A 21,170-nucleotide genomic window follows, 5' to 3' on the forward strand; every position below is an offset into this window, starting at 1 on the left:
CATCTGTGCCAGCTCTGAGTCTGAGTCATTTCATCAACTCACTCTGGGGGGAAAAAAGGCAAACCATTAAATGTAAGTAAAGATGCATAAATACATGAGTGCATCCTAAAGGAAACCACTTTGTCGAACCACTGACAGATTCTCATACATAATCAGAAGTTAAAGTAGCATAAAGAATTAAAGGTTGAGTGTTGCTGCCGCACCAGTCAATGATCTGAGTTTCCCTTCCAGTGATACTAAAAGGTGGATCATCTAACAACTGATTATCCAAACATCACAGCAGCTTAACCTGATATAATATATGCTAATCCACTGTAACCAATTTCATTTGGATATACAAACCAAGCCAAACAGTGAAGGGCAGTGACTTTGCACATGAGTCACTTTTATATCGGTCTGGAGGAGTTTTGTCAATCCTGAGAAAAGATCCCTTCTGTTTTAGCTTGGAAAAAAATCTAATGGTTAACAGAAAGCCATCAGGGTTGGAAAGATATGGACATTAACCATATAATAAAAAGGATTTATCAGGCTGTATTATTGGAAGATTCAAGATATTTGTCAAACCGTTTACAACACAAACGAGTGAAAAATCTTTGTAGAGAAGCTCCATTACCAAAAAGGGTAGTAAAGTGAGTAGTAAATAAAGAAGAAGCAATAACTACAGATACTAGTACTACAAAACTATAAATAAAGTAATAATACAATAATAGAGCAGGAATAAACAAGGAGTACTTGTATGGACATAATGGAACATACAAACACACAATATGTGGAAAGTGTATGATCCAATGACTTCTTTGTGCGACTCATACTGGGGCAGGATTAAAAAAAAAAAAGTAAACCAACATTTCTGAATAAACTCTAAATCAAACTAATATTTATAATGGTTTTAATCCCAAAAGATAATATGCAGATTACAGGGTATAAAAGGTTAAATAAAGTTGTGGGGACTGGTTGTTCCACAGTCTCGGTCCTGGGGGGTGGGGTCAGACAGAGGAGTGTGACAGCGGGGGAGGAGCGGTTCTCACTACGGGCTTGTTCTTGTTGCATCCGCGCTGCAAAGTTCAGGAGGATCAAGTGAAGTTAGACAGAGACAAGAGTCCGTCAACAAACTCTCTGCTCAACGCTGAGACTATCCGCCTCGTCTCTGAGTGAAGGGAGAAGACGTTTGAACACAGCTCTGTTTCTCTGCGGCTGCACACAGAGACACGATGGAAGCGGGATTACTGTGTCGCTCAGCACTGAGCAGGATGAAGCTCGTGGTGTGGCTCTGCTCCGCTCTGTTTTCTGCAGGTAAGACCACTCACATCCACACATCCACCATCAGACCTGAGGTTTCATCCCCCCGACCAGGAAGTGTGGCAACATGATCACACTTTTCTTTTGAGTGACAAACTCAGAGACTGATGGAAAACACAGTTTTATTAGTGAAAAGTGGAGTAAAGTGATTCTGTAAGTTTGTGTTGATAAAAACCAAAGTGCACAGAGACATAACAAGGCTGTAATAGAGAAGGTCATTTGTTGAATTGTTTATCAAGTTTCTTTTTTACCGATGTAAACCCTGTGATATACATTCATGTAATATTAACAGACCTCAGGCTATATCTTTGGTACTCCATGGTCTTAACTTGTTTTAGTTTTTTATGTATTTTTTATTTAATGGTTTTCAGAAACAGCTGCACGTCTATCCTTGTCTCAGTAAAAACTAGTTGTAGGGAACAGTTTCATGTGTCTCCAGACTTTGGTTTGTTGCTGTTGTTGTTTGGAGAGGGAACATCTGGTGTGAAGCTGTGTTAAAGCCCCTCCCTGGGGGATAAAGCTAACTGTAAATCCATTTTAAACCCACCCTGTATAACATAACCCCCAACTGCAGAGTGGGCCTTAATGTTTTTATAGTGGCACGTCTGAAAATGACCAGGAAATGTCTGGCTAATTTGAAACTGTGAAAAAAAAAAAGTCTCATCAGAAATGGTAGTAAGGAAGCCAGCCCTCGTGTGCAGGAAGAGTTTGATGAACTATCAGTTAAGTAACCCACATTTACTTAACAACACATTTACTGGATCTTTTTCATTTAATTTTCGATTGTTGACATCGGAGCTGTGATGAAGTGCAGACATTTTTTTCAAGGCATGGTTTGAGAGCTTGTCGGCATCTGACTTTGGAGGAGAGAGGAGAAGCAGCTGTTGCCTCCAGGGCGCAGAGGGCCTCACTTCAAACACTGAAACCTCGCAGAGGTTATCAGTTTTTGACTTTTGGATTTGGTCTGTTTAGATGAACTCACATGATAAATCTGTCGAAAATCCACAAGTGATGTTGACCGAACTTTCAGGGTGACTCAAATCCAACCAAAATTCTCAACATGTTCATGTTTCAAATGGAAAATAAGAGATATATTCAACATATTAAATAAAGTAAAATGTGTTGCCCGGGTTTAAAGCCTTTGATTTAGTCCCACAAAACTTCACAGCTCCAATAAAAAAGCTCCTAAAGTCTAATGTGTCCCTTCAACCCAGTGAACTCTTCTTTGTTTAGAGGTTTCCTTCCTTTCAGCCTCTGATGAAAACAGCTGTTTGTGCCACCAGCAATAATGGGTTCCTCCTCCCCTAAACATATCTTGAGATAAACACAATAATCAGTGCTGTGTTTCCGCTCAGTCGAGATAAGCATGGAAGGACAATGCCACACGGTCAGAACTGGTCAATCAAAAGCCTCCATCTCTGGGCCGACTACTTTCTCCTCCTGTTGTGTCTGAGCTGGTGTCCTGCATTGATTCCCCCCTGTCCTAAATGAATAAATCATTAGTAGGATCCAGCAATTAAAAATGGCTTCCTGGGTCAGGCTCATCGACAAGAACAGGCCTGTATGTTGACGTGCAGCAGCTGTGTGGGAACATGGTGCATGAGCAATAAGGAGACGGTGGAGGAGGGGGTGCTCCCTTCTTCTCTCCTTTTTGAGGGTATAACCTTTTTAAAGGTCTGACAAACAGTCGAAGATGAACATTTAGAACGATGAGTCAAAAAAAATCCAGGGACCTTCATACTTGTAGTGACGATTTGTCTTCCACACAAGGCTCAAGGATACAGCATTGACCACCACTGATAAAGCCATGACTCAGCTTCTAGTCACAGCAATAACATAATGTCCTTTAGTTTGTAAAGCTCTAAAACATTTAACTTCAAAAGAAACAGGACAACAATGCAGCTGTAAAGTGCAAAACCGGAACAACCCAGTGAGAGAGGAAGCAGGTGAGCTAGTGGATATTTAAGTAATTTTGTCAAAATTATGTCATAATCGCTCTTTCACTGTTTCAACACAATAAAAAGACCAATTTACACTTTCAAAATGACAGTGAAATGAAGAAACTCTGCTGTAATTATGTTGTAAATGTGCTTACGAAGCTGCGATGACACAACCCTTTAGTCACAGAGCTAACTTTATGAAGACAATTTAGAGGAAGATGAAGTGGAAGATTCCTGGATTAAATACAGTACATTAATTAAATAGTTTGCATATGTTGCCTCAGTAAATAATAAAAAATGATGAGATCCATGAACATGATTACCTACATCACTGACTAACCACTTCCTTTTATGAGCAGGAAGTGTCTCAAATTCCACAGTTAACACTTCCTACTGATGAGAAGATGCCTGAAGCATCAGTACAATAGAGGCTTCAACTGAAACTCTCCACTTTCTCTCTCTGTGTGTGTGTGTGTGTGTGTGTGTGTGTGTGTGTGTGTGTGTGTGTGTGTGTGTGTGTGTGTGTGTGTGTGTGTGTGTGTGTGTGTGTGTGTGTGTGTGTGTGTGTTGATGGGCTAATCTGGGATCCTCCTGCTGGTTTCATCAACACCCTGTAATGGGCTCATCATTACCATTACAGCGGGTGTGAAAAAGGGTGGAGTCTGAGGTGTGTGTGTTCGGGGAAGCAGCACTTTTACAAACACAGGTAGAGACTTTGTGCAAGTGAAAGGATACCAGATTAACCAGTAGGGTGTGACCAGTAATCTGTGTTCTGTTAGGATCTTTGTAATACAGAAGGATGGAAAAACTGAAATACTCAGATAGTCTAAGTAGCTGGTGCAGAAATGAAGACATGATTAATTAACACAGAAAAAGCTATATATGCTGCATGTCTGAATGGGAAAAAGAAAGCTGGCTGTCAAAGGCAAACATGTCCTTAACAGGTGGCATCCAGGGTTAAAACAAAGAGGGCCTGTTTCTTGGCCCTCGGGGGCTATCAGGATCCTGAGAACAGAAATCAAAGGAGGAAACTTAGATATATAATCGAGCCAAAACACAGATGTCTGGTTTACATATGAAGGAAACCCTGTATGTGCCAGAGAGAGCAGAGTGTGCTGTCTGTTTTTACCTGTGGTTGCAACCACATCAAGCTCAGATAGTGCTGACACTGTAGTAACACCACCCAATTGGCACCAAAGACGAATGCTAAAAGATCATACTCATTGTCTCTAAGAGTCCTTTAGTGAGGTCTGGTCATGTCAGTGCGTTATCCCAGCCCAGCAGTCAATCACATTTTGGCTCTTTAATCTGCAAGGTAAATGCATATTTGGCAGAAATCTACAGGGTGAGTAAGACCAGAGAAACTGGGGAATAGTTGTCAGAAAGAAGGGCAGAGGAAGGCAGGGCGAGTGTGAAACAGGAGAGGAGAAGGACTTCCCCTCCTATTGTCCCACCAAACAGACAGGAACAGCTACAGGGGCAACAGTTTCACTTTAATCACCCTCCCTGCTCTTCCTATTGCTTTTCCGAACACACAATGGGCCAGTGAAGAGTTCAGCTGCCCACCCAGGAACGTGGCACGTATACATCGCACTCTGTGTGAAACATGCATGCGCAGGATGCACACACACACACACTGTGTATACAAACATGCACAGATAATGAAAAAGGAAAGGTCACTGGCTGGTCAGCTACTGTGTTTCTTACTCAGCACAGAGTGTAAACCAATCACATCAAGGTTTTGACATTTAGACTAAAACTATTTATGTGCTTCCTCATTTATATTGTAGCTGACCCAAAAGACTAGTGCATGGCGAAACATCTGACCCCCCATTGGTTTGGAATCACACAGCTGCTTCCCCAGCTCCCTATGTGTTTTAACACCTAGCAAGGGGCTAGCAAATCTGTAACAGTGCATGTGTTTTGCCTTTGACAGTAGATGGGAAACACATCCAGTGGCATTGTTGCTAACTGGGAAATTAGGGGTGCAGCCTGCTTGAAATTTTGAGCCAATGAGAAGCTGTGCAGCAGCAGCAGCAGCAGCAGCTGCGGAGCCCTTCTGAGAATAGTAAGGAGCCACACAGGAGGAGCAGAGTGAGTTGTGTTCGCGTGTTGGGACGAGTCAGGAAGGAAGTCCACTCCTTAAATCCTGGCACTGACCAGTTACCCTCAACAAACACGCATGCATGCACTGTGAAATCTGTGATCAATGCAATACACTGTTGCATGTATAGTTCTCTTTTGCTGCAGTACACACACACACACACACACACACACACACAAGCTTCCTGTCTTTGCATTGCAAAATCCCACACAGCAAACCTTTACAAAGAATGGGAATAATCTATTTGAGTGGAGTAAAAGTTGTTCTGGTAGTTTACATGATGGTTACATGGGAGTCATTATTTAAGTGTGTCGATGCTGTACCGTTGCTGCGTAGTGAGGATGCATTGAATAGATAATGTTGAGTTTGCAATATTATGTTTTTTGTGAGGCTGAGATTGTGGCTTCAGGCTGCTGAGCCTGACAATATGTTTGTTATGTTGTGTTACTGCAGTGAAATAATCATTCAGAGCAAACATTAAAGAGTGTTTCTACTCGTGTGCACCACTGCTGCAGTAAAGTGAGAACAGGATGTGGTTAAACATATTCGTTTGAGGGTGAGAGAAGAAGAAGGTCTAATGCAACATATAAAGAAACATCTCACAGCTGTCTTTTCAGTTTCAAGAATGTACATTAAGTTATGTGGAGGATCCGTGTCAGTGAACAGTCCTATGAGAAAGAAAGGGCTATCTCACCACAGTCACAAAAGTGGTGTAAGCAGTGATTTAACAAGACATCAGTCAGATTTCTACACAACCTTAACATAACATTTATGCATTGGCAATTGACTCTCTCGCTTTAGCTGTCCAAGAGGATCTCGAGATGTAACTCCCACAAAAATAAAGAACACGGAAGATGCGGCTGTCTGAATGTGCTTAAAATCCAGGAAGCATGTAGTGTGCACAAATAGAGCTAGGAAAATATTGGACAGTGGTTTTAAATTAATTTTACATTGGTACTGTGGTTATCTATGTTATGACAGGTGGTGCCGGGCCGGAACTTAATCCTACTCAATTTCAGCTGCAAAACCATTTGAAAAGATCTGTGATTTAACCTTCAACTTGCATGGTTGTATATATAACATTTGGATATCAGGCCTATAACCTTTTTAAACTATAACTGTAAACCAATATACAACTAAATTGAAAGAAAGCTGGGATATTGTTGATGCACCTTCATTAGGTTTTCTACATTATTCAAAATTAAATTATATCACAAAACAAATACAAATAAAAGTTGTATCCTAGTTGTATGTAATGTATCATGTCCCTACTGAATATGAAATTCTGCTACTGCCATCATAATAAACCAAACATGTGACTGTAATATTTACTTAACTAAAAATACACTTTTTTTTCTTGTCATCATGTTATTTGTGTTCCCTGGGTTGAGCTTCTCATGCACTTCCCATAATTTCCACAGTAAACAAATCCCAGCTATGTCCGAAGGAAACTGGCAGACTTCAACCCGAACCACAGCGACAGCCACAAACCGCATCATTTCTAACCTGAAGCTTCAAGGTTACAGATTGGTGGAGCTGGTTTGAGGTTATGTTTAGAAAAGGAAGGACTGACTCTAACTTGAGAACAGTTGCGATAAACTATGTATGTGCTAACAGTATTTTTCCATATTTGCTTTCTTTCTCCAGCCAATGGGGAGTCGTTCCATGGCCACTCCACAATGGTCATTTCTGCCCCCCACCTCTACTACACCTGTCCCGAGGGTGCAACCGCCAAACTGGTGTGCGCCCAGAGAGGTGCTGCCTTGCACAACACTGATATCTTGAGGCGCAGCTGGCTTTTCACGCCCCATAGTGATCAGCACTGTTCGGGAAAGGAGGGCCCACGCCACACTACCTTCGGCGGTCATCCCCATGGCAACCACAGCTTGCCGGCAGGGTTGCAGTTTGGATATTCGGAGCAGATTTTCTGGGCGGTTCTGCAGAACGTGACCCACGCTGACCAGGGCCGCTACTGCTGCATGGTCCTAGATATACAGGTGGTAAATAAACATCCCTCCCTGCTGCAGAAACCCCACAGTCACATTCTCCTCCAAGTTACACCACGTAAGTAAATATTTTACTGTGAATGTGAAAATAGAATTTGATTAACTAACAGGGGAAGGCATTAACTTAACATGTCTGTTGCAAGTAGGACAAGATCAGTATGTTAGTTCCCCCTAAATCTATGTGATGTTGAATTACCCACTGTAGTTGACAACTATGTGCCTAAATGTCATATTCTATGAGCAGACACTGTTGTGTTAAACAAGCTATTTACTGTGATATACTGGATGAGAGAGGTAATGCATTCAATCTTTTTCCAGGGAGAAATGGACCTCAAAATTGCACTGTCTGGGATCCCACACCATCTGGAGGTACATCACCTTATTCAAGGCTTCATGGCCAATTGATGGCTGGCCAGTTATTTCATTTATTTAACTCTCAGTCTCTCTGCTGCTTCCCCAGGCACCGTGCCAGTGGCCTTGGCCATAGCAGCTTGCATCGTGGCTCTGCTCTCTCTGCCTCTTATTCTGGTGCTTGTGTACAAACAGAGGGAGAATGCCCAGTCGAGCAGACGTATGTATGCACAAACAAGCACGCACGCACACACTCACATTTCCAGGTCGATTCTATGGATCAGATATAAATCTCTCACACTTGGTCCCTCATAGTGTTTGGCCTGACTCATATTTCCTGTCACTGAGGTGGATTGAGTGCATTTCACACAGTAGGAATCACATCCAGCTTGTATCTGTAGTGTTCCGCTCTGTTTCAATTCATTCACAATGGCCCATTTCCCGTTTCCTCTCTTCCAGGTGCACAGGAGCTGGTGAGGATGGACAGGTGAGTTTTCCCACACTCTACCGGGCAGCTGATCTCATTCATCAGCTTCACAGCTGCACTTTAGAATAATAACATTGTTTACATGGATATTCTGCCAGTATCCAGTGGTCACATCGTTTCTTTCACAATAGGTAGTTTCTGCCAAACAACTTGATTACACTAGATGTTGTTAAAGCTCTGCTGGTAATTTGTAAGGACATTTGTTTTCTATAAATCTATATATAACTTTAAACATCAATGATTAATCACTACTTTAATTTAGAGACATCTATCTACTAATTCCAGAAATCTATCTCTGTCTGTATGTGGCTCGCATATCTCTAGAACCGTTCATCTTATCGGCTTCACTATTGGCATTTGTATTGTTAAGGTCTGAAGAAAGTGCGGTGTCGAATTTGGTGCGATTTGGAGACGGGATATGAATGAACTTTGAATACAAATGTGACCAGCAGCTCGGAATCATCGACATAAGTGAAGTTGTCAATAACAAACAGCGAGTTTACGACAACAGGCGTGTTAACTTTATGGCTCACAATATTCATTTTCTGCATCCATTAAATAAACAGAAAACCTTATTCAAAGTCCATTACAGAGCCATAGACATCAGGGTTTAAAGCCACGCTTACTGCAAGAAATACATAGGAGCAACAGCCAAAAGCCTTCTAAATGTTGAGCAACACATAAGTGTTGCAACCGTTTATTGGGTAATTTTGGTAATTTCTTACTCATCTATATGCTTCCCTTTCTTGTGTGTGTGTGTGTGTGTATTCAGCGAGGCCCTCGGCCATGAGAACCCAGTGTTTCTCGGGGGATCACCACAGATTAAGACCCGCACCGTCTCTCAGATCATGGCCCGACAGTCCTCTGAGACAGGACGCCACCTGTTGTCTGAACCAGGAACCCCTCTCTCTCCTCCTGCACATGGGAACGTGTTCTTCCCAATAGAGGGTAGGAAACACAAAACTATACATCATGACGACACAATGGCGGGTTACACTAAAGGGAACACAATGTTCAGGCCAAGACAGAGAAATTGATACAAGGGACATATTATAGGATCGGAAACAATAGCAGTCTACAGATGAAAAACACTAAATCATTCTGCACAGGCTGAGACATACAGGTATCTAACCCATCTGTTTTGTTCAGCTTTTACCCGCTGGCCTCTCTCAAACCTTAATCTGGCCTGCCCCAGAACACAAAGAGAGCTGAGTATGAGTTAGCTCACTCTCAGGGGACATCAATTACAAACTCGATTTCCCAAAATTTGAGACACTATGAAACAGAATCCTTTGGACATGTATTCAATTTAAAACAGTACAAAAATGATTTGACGTTTTAAGCTAACTTCATTGTTTTTGTAGAAATATGAACTTTACGTCAGCAACCATTTACTTCCCTTCACATTAAAGTTTGATACCTATGTGGCATGTAACTATATTACTCAAGCACGTAGTTCGGAACAAACCTATTTCAAAATCAGTTTAGTAAAAGACTGATGCAATCACAGAGGAACCGTGTCTTTGCTTTTGCTGTAACATCCTGCATCGGTGTGATGCTGGCGGAAAGACACTCATACTGTCGTGCACGCTCGCACTCAAAACAGCTGGGCTGAGTTGACGTGATTAATAAAATATTCTGCGCAGGGACTTTAATTTCTTCCCACAAATGAAACCACCTCTTTTTGCTGTCATCATCTGAATACTTCTATTCTCCTCCCTCGCACGTCATTCTCCACCCATCAGCACTCTCATTTAACTCTAATGGCCCCTTCGACCGTTCTCTCAGACTCAACTTGAAATAATATTGAAGCATTAGTTACGGTGAAGGGGTTCAATCCTGAGTGTTTTTCTACCGATTCCCGGGGCACCTGGGCAGACATTCCAGGCATACTGAAGTGGATTGCCCCGTTTTTCTGGAAACACAGTCAAAGGACAGAAGCAGGCTTACTGAAAATCCACTCTGAACCATCTCAAATGCATTAATATGACCTTGAACAGTTTACTCAGCAAACATGGACAAGTCTCAGAAACACTGATTGAAGCTTGTCCTTTGACAATATACTTTATGTGAGAACTGACAAACTAAATCTAAAACTGGGCCACAACATATAGGATTATGGTAAATGTTTGAAAAACCTCTGCTTAAAGTAAATGATGGCCTCTCAGATTAAAACGTTGCCTTTACTCTGAAAGGAGCCACAAACCTTGATGACACCGTTAAAAAAAGAATACACATTTGTCAAAGCGGAAATTCCCTGCCAAAGGTCATTTCTTACACTAGTCTACAAATGTTATGCAGAGTACAGAGCCTGGTTTCCCATTTGAGGTTTCATGTTACATGGATAAAAGCAGCACTTCAGCTTTTCCTCTTCATCTTTTTGGTCCACTGACCTTAAACAGAGCGGAATTTAACCAGCAGCAGTTCCCTGTTATCTTTGACGTGTCGCAACTTAGACTTAAGACCGCCCTGTTCCGCTTTTTAACGGGTTTCCAGCCAAACACATTTTATTCTGTGAACTCTATCAGTCTTTGCGTGCCTTTGTACTTTTCAAAGAAGTAGGAGGTTTGGAAAGACAAATGCTGCCGTCTGTCTTTTGTCAACATCTGTCTGCATTTTGGGCAGGAAGTGAAATTTTAAATGAGCCAACTCCCACATATTGAAGTTTCCATGTCAGCACAAGACATGAAAAGTGCATTTTTTGTGCAGGCTGATATATGACCTGTTATTATTTCTTTGCTCTGACTGACCTGCACGTCTCTCTGTTCCAGACACCATTGCTGAGTCTCCAGACTTCCTGCAGATTTAAAGTGGGGGTGAGACCTCATTCACTGCTCGGACTGCTGGCCTGGAAACAGTCCTGCAACTCTCTTCCTCTTCTCTCTGCCTTCAGAGCGACGTTGCCCCTGTAAGCTGTCTCACAATAACCTCTGCTAGGAGAGTCATCTGTATATTGTCTGGACCGCAGGAGGGAACGAATTATTTCCACCTGCAACAACAGCTGGAGGCCAAAAGCGAACTATTGCTTGTGAGCACTTGTGTTGTGGCGGGGGGCCGGGTTTGTGTGTTACGTTCCATCTAAACACTGTCAAACAGCTTGTGGGTCAACAGGCGCCTCAGTCTGGAGAGGCCCACTGCTTGAGATGAACCCAGAGTGCTGAGGGTGAAGGTCCTGCGATATGCAGGGGTGGCATGTTGTTTGGTGCAGTTCAAACTTGCATGTGTAATTTGGCAGTTCCTTGTAAAATATAAGAACATACTGACCAGGACCCCCTGTCAGTATATGTACATCATGTGTACACGTCTCACTCCAGAGCTAATTTAATAAGAAATCTCAAACCAGACAGGGACTCCAAAACAACACAGTTTAACTGGATGTCTGATAATGACATCTCATCCCTGTTCCCTGTAACAAAGTGTTGTAATAGTGTCAAACCGATGGAAGCTCAATCATCAGAAAAGTACCAAAATTCTTGTACAAACGGACATGTGTTGTTTTATGGCATTACACTGTTTCTCTCCCACAAATGGCCTCAGCTTCTTACCCCCTCCCTCTTTGCTACCTCAGTTACTGTCAGCTCTGTTGCTTTAAATACTCTCCTTCCTTCCTGTACTCTCAGAACCACAGCACTTCACAGTGGCCTTAGGTATATGCATTAGGTGCTAAACATTTCAGTGAGTACAGTATTTAGGGAAAAAAACAGTTCTTGCTGATAATTGTTAATGAATGTTAGTCATGCTTGTGTACATTTTGATGAATAAGAATACAATGTTTATTAATGTTTTGTGAATAATTTTGTAATTTTAAAAATTTATTTTGGGATGTGCCTATGAATCTTCATTCTTATTTTTTGTGTGCAATGAGACTGTTACAAACTAAATATAATTTAGCATGTCTGATAAAAAAATGGTCTTGAAATGAAAACCAAACGTTCATCATATATATACATATTAAAGTCCATCAAAGAAGTCTGAGTGATTGTGTGAAACCACTGGTGTTTTTTTCATGTTGAGGTAAAATTTGAGCAGGTATCTAAACGGAAATCATCTTCTTTTGATCTGTTGCAGGTATATAGGACAGGGTATGATGTATTTTATTTATTTTTCTGTTGAAGATTTTCACAAGTAGTGTATCTGTATGTGTGTTTCATACAGTAAAAAGCTTGTATTAGACATACAGGCAGAACAATGCTGTGAAAGCATGTTTGCTCTCTATATTGCATTTAACTTGTCCTGGTTGTAGCTTGGAAATAAAGTGAAGCTCTTAGACCTTAAAACCTTGCGTCGAGTTTATAAAATCACCGGTCCTTTCCACTGGCGGGTCTCCAAAACTATCACTACACAAGGACGTCGTGCACTTGCTGCCAAGGGAACCATTACAGTTGGAACAAGGTTGTTCCACTTGCGTGCCTGTAAGATGGTGCACACCAGAGGGAGACTGGCATTGAGCAGAGAAAATGATAAACCAATCTTAGTATCTTATTTTATGAGAGGAGACAGAGGGCTGGATGGGAGGAGGGGGTGCCTGGTGCTGGTGTCCTCTCACCAGTGCTGTTTTTGCAGTCTTACATTAACTATATCATCTATTAGCCGCTACATTATTGTAAGTTTGCACTACCATTAAAATATTGTCACATGTGATAATGCATGCACCTGTAACACACAGTACTTAATATCTTTATGTTCATAAATACATTTAAAAGATTATTTAAATGTGGCAACTATTTTTAAACAGAAAAAGCAACAACATACATCTTCCTTCTTTTGGAAACACTATGTCTTGTGGCTTTCCTGTTTACAGATGAAGCTGTTTCCTGTTTCCTTCACAGCTCAACAGTTCATACTGTAGACGAACCAAACTGTTTGAATCATGTGTCTATTACACATCGGATTTGTACGTACATTGAATTAAAGCAGGTGGATAAAGAGACAGTAGACAGAGGAACAGAAGGTATGCTTGTTTGTAGTACGGTGACAGACCAGAAGAGGGTTGTTTAAGATGTGGTGCTAAATCACCCAAATGACCCCTGTGTCAAATTCAAGTCAGCATGACCAGATCTGATTAGATTAAGTATACGCTTTAGTAGAGGTTACTGCACAAAGAGGGTTTAAAAACAAATTATTTTTCATCATTATACCAAGCACTGGCGTAAAATAAGATTTTAGAACATGCTGGACGAGATATATTTTACAGCACATTATCAGTTAATCTGAAGTTGAGACAGATCTAGTTTACAATATCCTACCGACAGAGGTGGCGTCCCATCATCTTCCACAGTGACAGTAAGTCGGTATTCTTGCTGGCGCTCTCGGTCAGGAGGCGCTGGCCTTGTCACCATCTCTCCTGTCACACGGTCCATGCGGAAGGTCAGGTCCTGGTTTCCAGCAGTAATGTAGTAAAACAACATGGCGTTGGGGCCAATGTCTTGGTCAGTGGCGATCACACGGAGGACTGACGTACCTCCTCCAACATTCTGCAATTCACATTGTAAAAGACACCCCATTAAAGAACAAATACAAACCTGAGACTGATATTCAAATGTAATGGCGCAAAACTGAAAATCACCACATGTGCCAGTATTAATCACTTTAATAACATGCCCAGCTTTAATTTATTAACTACACATTAACAAAACTACAGGAAGATGCAAATCCAAGTCAAATGACATGTAGATTATGTGCGATGTGCATGTTTGTCCCTACCTCACTTATGCTGACGTTGTAGCCCCTCTGGCTTTCAATGACAGGAGCATTGTCATTGATGTCCAGGATGTTGATGGTGAGGGAGTGGTCTGTGTGTCTGGGAGGTGAGCCATTGTCACTTGCACGTACCTGCAACAACATACACATGCATCGTTGTGTACTCGTATGTTGTGCTGAACATGTATGAGGACATGGGGAATACAATCACAAAGAGGACAAAGTGAGATCAGCTGTATTCATGTTTTTAGTGGTGCTCCTGGTACTTCTTATCAGCTTAAAACCTAAAAATGATAAATAATTTAATAATCACATGACTATGATGTCATAAAAGTCAATATATTTTATATGAAACACGTGGGACTCGTAACCAGTTAAAGTATTTGTGCTAAGGTTAGAAATCGAGACATGGTTGTGGCTGTATGTGTGAGAGCTATATTGCCACATATATTAATTATGTTGTGTAAGATGTCATTACTACATGTGGATTGCTGCCTGACCTTCAGTAGGTAACGGTCCACTGACTCTCTGTCCAGAGGAGCATTGACATAAACCTCCCCGTAAGTGTGGTTCACTGTCTTGATTTTAAACACGTCCTCCATGTTGCCTGCCACCAAAGTGAAATTGACCTGAGAGAGAAAGAGAGTAATGAGTCAGAATAAGTCGACGACAATCATGTTTTCTTTCTTTTCCGCCAGAAAGAGAACATCACCCTCAATGCACCAGCTTAGGTTCAGCCAAAAGCTTTCATCATGAAGTTACCTGCGACGTATAATGAGTTTAAAAGTTGAATTTCAATGTGCAGCTTCTAAATCTTAAATAAATCGCAGCCCGTGCTAAAGAATCAATGAGCACATCCGAGACACCCACGGAGCATCAAAAACAAGAGCAAATAAATTTATGATTAAGAAAGAAAATTAAGAAAACATAAGCGAGAGACAGGAGGGGATGAGTTGGTAGAGAAAAAAAGCACAAATAAGGCATAAGGAAAATGTTCTTCAGGAACTTAAGTGGATCACGACACTGACACGTCATAATTACTCAGCTTTTGTGAAACTGAGACAAGCTTCATTTGACTTATAATAATAATCACACAATATGAAAAGACACACAGACAAAAATGTGAAACATAACGTCTAAATGCGATATTATTAAATATATATATACATATACATATATATGTATATATATATCATAATATTGTTCATACGTCTCATTATTAATAAAAACTGATACGTTGCGCCACTTTTCACTGGAAGAACATATTTGTGTCATAAAGTGAATATGTTTGGTGCTATATAGCTGTGTAGAAGGTTTCCTGTCAAATCAACACAGGATGTGTCAGTTGCCCTATATAATTGCACTAATTAGTCTATTATGGCACTGTGGTGATGTTTCGTGCTGCAAGATCTAAAAACGAAAGTTATTTTTTGGATGTCCATTTTTCCCTCTCGACTCTCACCAGTCCATTCAGTCCGGCATCTTTGTCCCTTCCGAGTACGACTGCCACTTTTTTCCCCATGGGCGCGTTTTCTAGGATGTCCACTGAAGTATCAGAAGTGATGTCCAACACTGGGCTGTTGTCATTCTCGTCCAGAATGGTGATTGAAACCTGTTAATAATAGGTGATATCAAAAGTGGGCTCTGCCACACATCACTGAAATGATACTTACCTTTAGTTTGAGATTAATCAAACCAAGGCAACAAATCTAAAGATAAAAGATAAGCACTTCACATACTGCAAATAAACATATGTCATGTTGTACTTTATAAAAAGAATGTAAAGTTTTACCTTCTGCAGTCCCAATGAGAGATGCAATGAATAAAAGAGGAATGCCATTAGGTTTTCTACAACAGAATAGATACAACATATACTGTTATGCATTCAAAATTGAACAGGAAAACAGAGATGGGGCTTCAAATCCGAATTCACATTGAATCAACATACCACAGTGGAGTCCTTTTTAGGCCCTCCATCATCAGCTACAACAGTCAATGTATACATATCCCCCTTCTCTCTGTCCAGCAGACCTGTCACTGTGATACGGCCCTGAAACATCAAACACAGCAGCGTATCTAGATGGAAATCTTCCTAATGTGACAGAAAGTGAGCGAGGTAGGAGAGACTATGAAGTTTCATAGAAAACAACAAAAAGTCCCCCTGTCTAATCTATCAGAGAAAGACTTCAAAGCAACACGCTCTCTGATCAGCTTACAGTCATGCAGCAACAAGCGCTGGAGCTTAAATCACAGAGGAAGAGGTGTTATCAGACCACACTGAATGAAACACATTTGACAGAGGGTGATAGTCTGCACAAAATATAGGCAGGTACACTGTGTTCTTACATGTAATGTAATGTAATGTACACTGTGTTCATATCTTCATTGACCTTTCTTCCGCTGCTCCCTCTCTCACTCACCGTGACACTGTCGATCTTAAATAGGGCCAGAGCTGCAGGCGACGTGTCGGGGTCGAAGCGATAAGTCAGCTGGTTCAAGTTGTCGGCCGACTGGGCCTGCACCTGGACCACCTCTGTCCCTGTGGCGATGTTCTCACGCAGAGAGGCCTCGTAGCCGGCGGAGAAAAAGGCCACAGCCTCATCCAGCTCATTAAGCAGCGTCACATAGACTGTGCAGTAACCTCGGTGGAAAGGTGGGGCCTGGTCAGTGGCTGAGACATTCATTAGATAGGTGGTCTTGGTCTCGTAGTCCAGGTAGTCCACAGTGGTTACCAGGCCGGTGCTTACGTCCACCTCAAATTTGCGATCTGAGCCGGACACGAGGGCATAAGCGACAGCTCCACCATCACCTTCACAGGAAGAAAGAGGTGGTTGGCAGGAGATCACTTACAATAAACTTGTCTTTTCAAGAAATCTAAACAAGGAGAAGAAGCCTTTAGTCGTTATTCAGCACAGCACTGGAACCAACTGCCAGATGGTTTTAGGAATAGCCTATCCAATAACTGCAGTTATTAAATCAAAATAGAAAACTTATTTATTCACAAGTACCTTTAACTAAACTATTTAACAAAATTTAAGATCATAAAACCATTGTATTCTATTTTATTACTATTTCTATCTATTTGTATTAATTTACTTCAACCTATTTTTTTATTTATATACAAATATATCCTTTTATTTCTTTTAGCTCTTTTAATCTCTTTACCTCTTTTACTTTGCTTGAAAATTGTTTTAGACTTTGCTTTCTGATTTTGGATTGATCGATTTGTCTCTGTATTGTTTTTAATGTCACCGTACAGCAACTTGAATCTGCCTCTGTGTAGTAATGTGCTTTATAAATAAAACTGACACCTGCCTTGGCTTCTCAACTACTGTGAGTGTGTTAAATAGTTAGAGAGAATCATTGACATCATAACATTTTTACATTGAAACTATAGTTACGATTCTGTGTTCTATTTAGCACTGCTGTCGACACTCTGGTGGCTACATTGTGTTTATTTCAGTTTCCAGACAGCTCCAATGTTTTGGAAAATGTATCTCATAGTACCAGAGGCATCTTAAGGCTTCTGAAAAACACTTTACAACAGGGGAAGTGAATAGAGGAAGTTTGAACCCGTGGAGCAGAAGTTGCTGATTTAAATGTACGCTGCAACGTGTAGGACTTGTTTTTGTTTGCCACTGTCGTGTAACAGGGTATAAACAACTCTGGTCTGTGATGTGTCCCTTTGCAGTGGTGCCCACTGGTGTTGAGGTCGATGACCTGCAAACAACTGACTGGTGCCCGCAGAGCAGAAGTGAGCAGATGTTTAAACCTCAGTTAGCTCAGTTCTCTGTGTTTATGTTAAGAAAATTAACCTGAAGAGACAGTGAAGAGTCAATAACAGAAACTACCATCGAAATCCCGTCCCTCTGCTGCCACCCTTTCATTGATCAGAGATTAAACTCACCAGTGTCAGGGTCTGTGGCCCGCACCACAATCACAGAGGTGCCGATGCCAGCCGTTTCCCTAAGACCCAAACGGTTGTATTGTTGTTGGGTAAACACTGGAAACTCGTCGTTGGCATCATCCACATAAATTATCACCTGCAGGGGATATTTGTAGCAGTAAATCAACTGTACATATTATCTTTGAGGATGAAAAGAGTCTTAGGGAAAGGGTTTGGTAATTTGTATCCACTCATCAAGAAATTAGACTGCAGACATATGATCCTACGTAAGGGGCTGGTTCCTCTAAAGTCCACATCTACCGAATGAAAATGTCAGCTGCTGGCAACAAAAATATCTTCCATTTTTAAACTTTGGAACTATTATACAAAGACAAACTACTTCTGCATACAGTGTGAAACACAGCAATTAAGAAGTGCAGGTTGGGCAATTTATAGCATCTCCACCAAACGAGTGCATTTGTCTGCTCACCCTCACGGAGCTCCTCATGCTGCCCTCGTCACTGTTGTAGGCCTCCACTTCCAACACATGGGAGCTGCTGGTTTCTCTGTCCAGAGCCCTGAGGCCTCTTGTCAGCAGCCCGGTCTGTCGGTCGATGCTGAACAGCTTGTTGCTGTTGCCTGCATGACATCACAAATAAGAGCATTAAACACACACATGCACACACACAGAGATACCATGACAGAAAGGGACAGTTTAAGTGACTTTATTACACATTTAACGATTGAATCTAGTCTCGACAGCTGCCAGTTGGGTGAGATAATTTTTGTTAATTTGAATGCACATTACTTTGTTTAAAGAACCCGTCATAATTGGTATTTTTACTTTGACAACATCTGATTTTTTTTACTCCAAGACAAGTGAAATTGCTTTGGAAACAAGTGGAATAATCAAACCCGTGTAACAACACAATTGGACAAAAGAGGACAAAATGCAATGACGGTAGGCCTTACCAGTGAGGACCCTGTACAGAACTCGACCGTTCTCACCCTGGTCTGCATCTGTAGCTTGAACCTGTACAAACACACACAAGCAGAAACTATGCACTTAGATATGTGACGCCAAAAACACCAAAATCGACAATGACTTACAAACACAAACCATCTGGCTCCGTACAGGGAAACAGAAATGTCCTTATTCTATCTTTACAACTGGTACAATTGCAGAGTTACAACTTTTACTTTTTTTGGGCAGTTTGAATATTATGATGGCAAAATATGCAAGAGCCAATATTACATGAAGAGAGATTTGAGCAGTTGGATTTTGATTCCAGTGAGTCTGGATGTTGTGTTTACAGAGTGTTTTTCCTAAGCAGTTACATGACAGACAGCACATTTCTTACGAGCTTTTTTTGATTTGGTGGTTTCTATTAACAGATGGACAACTCAGTAGACTTCCCCATTCACCACACATTCACTGGTGCCCAGTGTCTTGTTGCCACAACAACCCCATCATGGTTTGGCAGTGAGAAATTTGCTCGCTCTCTCACAGGGAAATCACCAGAAGCAGCCAAAAAATCCAAACCCAGCCCAGACTGCATGGCTCCGCAGCGTACACAGATAAAGAGTGGAGCATGCTGGGCTGCTGGTGAATGGGCCATGTCCTAAGACTGACTTCTGAATCCACAGAGGCACAGAGCCGCTGGCACTGGATGAGGTGGAATCAACCCACTCCACTGCGGATGTGTCAAAACCTGTGGAGATGCCTACAAAGTGCATATTCAATTGCATACAGAGACAAACACAGGAAAAATTAAGCACATGTATGTGCACTCAGGTTCACACAAACACACACAGTCACAGTCACTCACACTCTCTCTCTCTCTCTCTCTCTCTCTCTCTCTCTCTCTCTCTCTGCCCTGTGTGTCCTCCTTTGCTCTCTCTCGCTCCCTCTATGAAGAGAGGCCCAACTTCAGTCTCATTAGCTTTATAAAGAGATGTGGAGAGGAGAGGAGAAAGAGGAGGAGAGGGGAGGGGAAGACGGGAGAAAAAAGACGCTGGGGGTTCAGATTGGAGAGTGATGAATAGGGTATTACACAGCGGACTGCACCACTTAGGCCATACAAGGGGGTGTATAAAGTGTAAGAATACATTGTAGAGCCAGATGTTGTAAGTGTAAGAATGTGGAGTGGAAACACAGAGAGATTACTCGCTAAGCCTCTGCTTGGCTCAGGAAATACACTATTGTCTGTGGCTCCCTGGGATTAAAACAATAGTGAGATATTTCAACCATGAAGCTGTTACCCAAAATTTACCCCCTTTGCCTCCGTGTTCCCGTCTTCCGCCCCAGCATTTCCCCCACTGTCTCTGGGAAAGCAGCACTTTTAGGGGGGAAAACAAGTGTGTGGAGCCAAGAAACAGGTCTGACCTCAGTTACTGGGACGATTCAAGTTGCTGTTTTAAAGAGTCTCTAAAGTGTGAGTGTGAGTATATATTTTTGAGGGTTTTCTTCCAGGGTACAAAAAGTTTAAATATGAAAAACTAAATGTTAATAGTATAGCGTTTTAAAAGTAAACATAATTCTTGTTTTTTTCTTCAATCTTGAGGCGAAAAGATTACTAACCATCTAATGAATGTCTCTTACAATGTGTATTTCATATCTGCTGTGAAGTTTCATTTGGACTGAAACTCCTAAAATTCACATTTTGACATGTGAGCTGCTTGACATGTGCTTGAGTAACAGCACATTGTCTAAGGGAGCTTGTTGAGGCTGTTACATGCATTTAGTTTAGTATGATGTATTTGGAGCATTAGTGAAAGAGGATGAACTGTCTATACCAAAATAGTTTTTTCTTCCACCATGTAGATAAAACAAATAATATATGTTGAAAAATACCAGATATCAGAGACAAGAGGCAGTAAAAGGCAAAGAAATCCAATAAGCAGTTGCTTGTGCTACTTAGACATTTTTGCAGAACTTGTGAGCGGAAAACTGGTCAAACTTTGCAAATGTGAATAAGTTAGACACAGAGGTTAAGGAATGACTTCATTGTTTTAAAACTAGCTGAGCAGTCAGATCTGGAGGAGCAACAATGTGGGGTGATAGAGAGGGAGAGTACCTTACAGCTAAGCTGCCAAGTTTAAGAGCAGCGTGCCTAATCACCAATATGTGCAGTGCGGTCCACAATATGTGTGGGTGAGGAAGAAAGTTTGTGTTTGAATAGATGTGTGAGTATGTGTGCGTGCAGTGTATGTACTTGGAGGCGCTGACTAATGAACTGACTCTCTAACGAGCCATCCTGCTCCAGTGGCCTTTTCACAGCTTTCCTGGCATTTGGTCTTAAAAATAATTTCACGTCCCACTGTGTTTCCCTTAAACCGATAAGCCATGCTTTGTCTACGCTGAATTAGGGACATTGACATTTACAAATGTTACTAT

General features: G+C 41.4%; 2 protein-coding genes across 2 annotated transcripts in view; one reads left to right on the forward strand and one right to left on the reverse strand.

Annotated features, from left to right (window-relative positions):
- Positions 1-21,170, reverse strand: part of cdh23 (cadherin-related 23) — a 158,673-nt gene that overhangs the window by 15,925 nt on the left and 121,578 nt on the right. The window contains exons 28-37 of the mRNA XM_047342361.1: positions 18,746-18,806; positions 18,264-18,412; positions 17,795-17,930; positions 16,308-16,696; positions 15,836-15,937; positions 15,680-15,682; positions 15,350-15,499; positions 14,388-14,516; positions 13,891-14,019; positions 13,434-13,661 (exon numbers count right to left, since the gene is read on the reverse strand). Of these exons, the coding sequence (XP_047198317.1) occupies positions 13,434-13,661; positions 13,891-14,019; positions 14,388-14,516; positions 15,350-15,499; positions 15,680-15,682; positions 15,836-15,937; positions 16,308-16,696; positions 17,795-17,930; positions 18,264-18,412; positions 18,746-18,806 (1,476 nt within the window). The remainder of the gene's footprint in view (positions 1-13,433; positions 13,662-13,890; positions 14,020-14,387; positions 14,517-15,349; positions 15,500-15,679; positions 15,683-15,835; positions 15,938-16,307; positions 16,697-17,794; positions 17,931-18,263; positions 18,413-18,745; positions 18,807-21,170) is intronic.
- Positions 1,032-12,464, forward strand: vsir (V-set immunoregulatory receptor). The gene is made up of 7 exons (XM_035172676.1): positions 1,032-1,293; positions 6,991-7,407; positions 7,668-7,718; positions 7,810-7,920; positions 8,160-8,187; positions 8,960-9,135; positions 10,959-12,464. Exons 1-7 carry the CDS (start codon positions 1,212-1,214, stop codon positions 10,994-10,996), a joined length of 903 nt encoding a protein of 300 aa, XP_035028567.1. The 5' UTR covers positions 1,032-1,211; the 3' UTR covers positions 10,997-12,464.

The sequence above is a fragment of the Hippoglossus stenolepis genome, chromosome 12 (genome assembly GCF_022539355.2).
Source record: "Hippoglossus stenolepis isolate QCI-W04-F060 chromosome 12, HSTE1.2, whole genome shotgun sequence".
Classification (NCBI taxonomy): domain Eukaryota; kingdom Metazoa; phylum Chordata; class Actinopteri; order Pleuronectiformes; family Pleuronectidae; genus Hippoglossus; species Hippoglossus stenolepis.

Excerpts from the sequence above, each read along its gene's own strand:
- vsir (XM_035172676.1), top strand. The coding sequence starts at position 1,212 with ATGGAAGCGGGATTACTGTGTCGCTCAGCACTGAGCAGGATGAAGCTC. Across the intron at positions 7,719-7,809 it reads GGATCCCACACCATCTGGAG|GCACCGTGCCAGTGGCCTTG; the intron begins GTACATCACCTT and ends CTGCTTCCCCAG. Across the intron at positions 9,136-10,958 it reads CGTGTTCTTCCCAATAGAGG|ACACCATTGCTGAGTCTCCA; the intron begins GTAGGAAACACA and ends TCTCTGTTCCAG.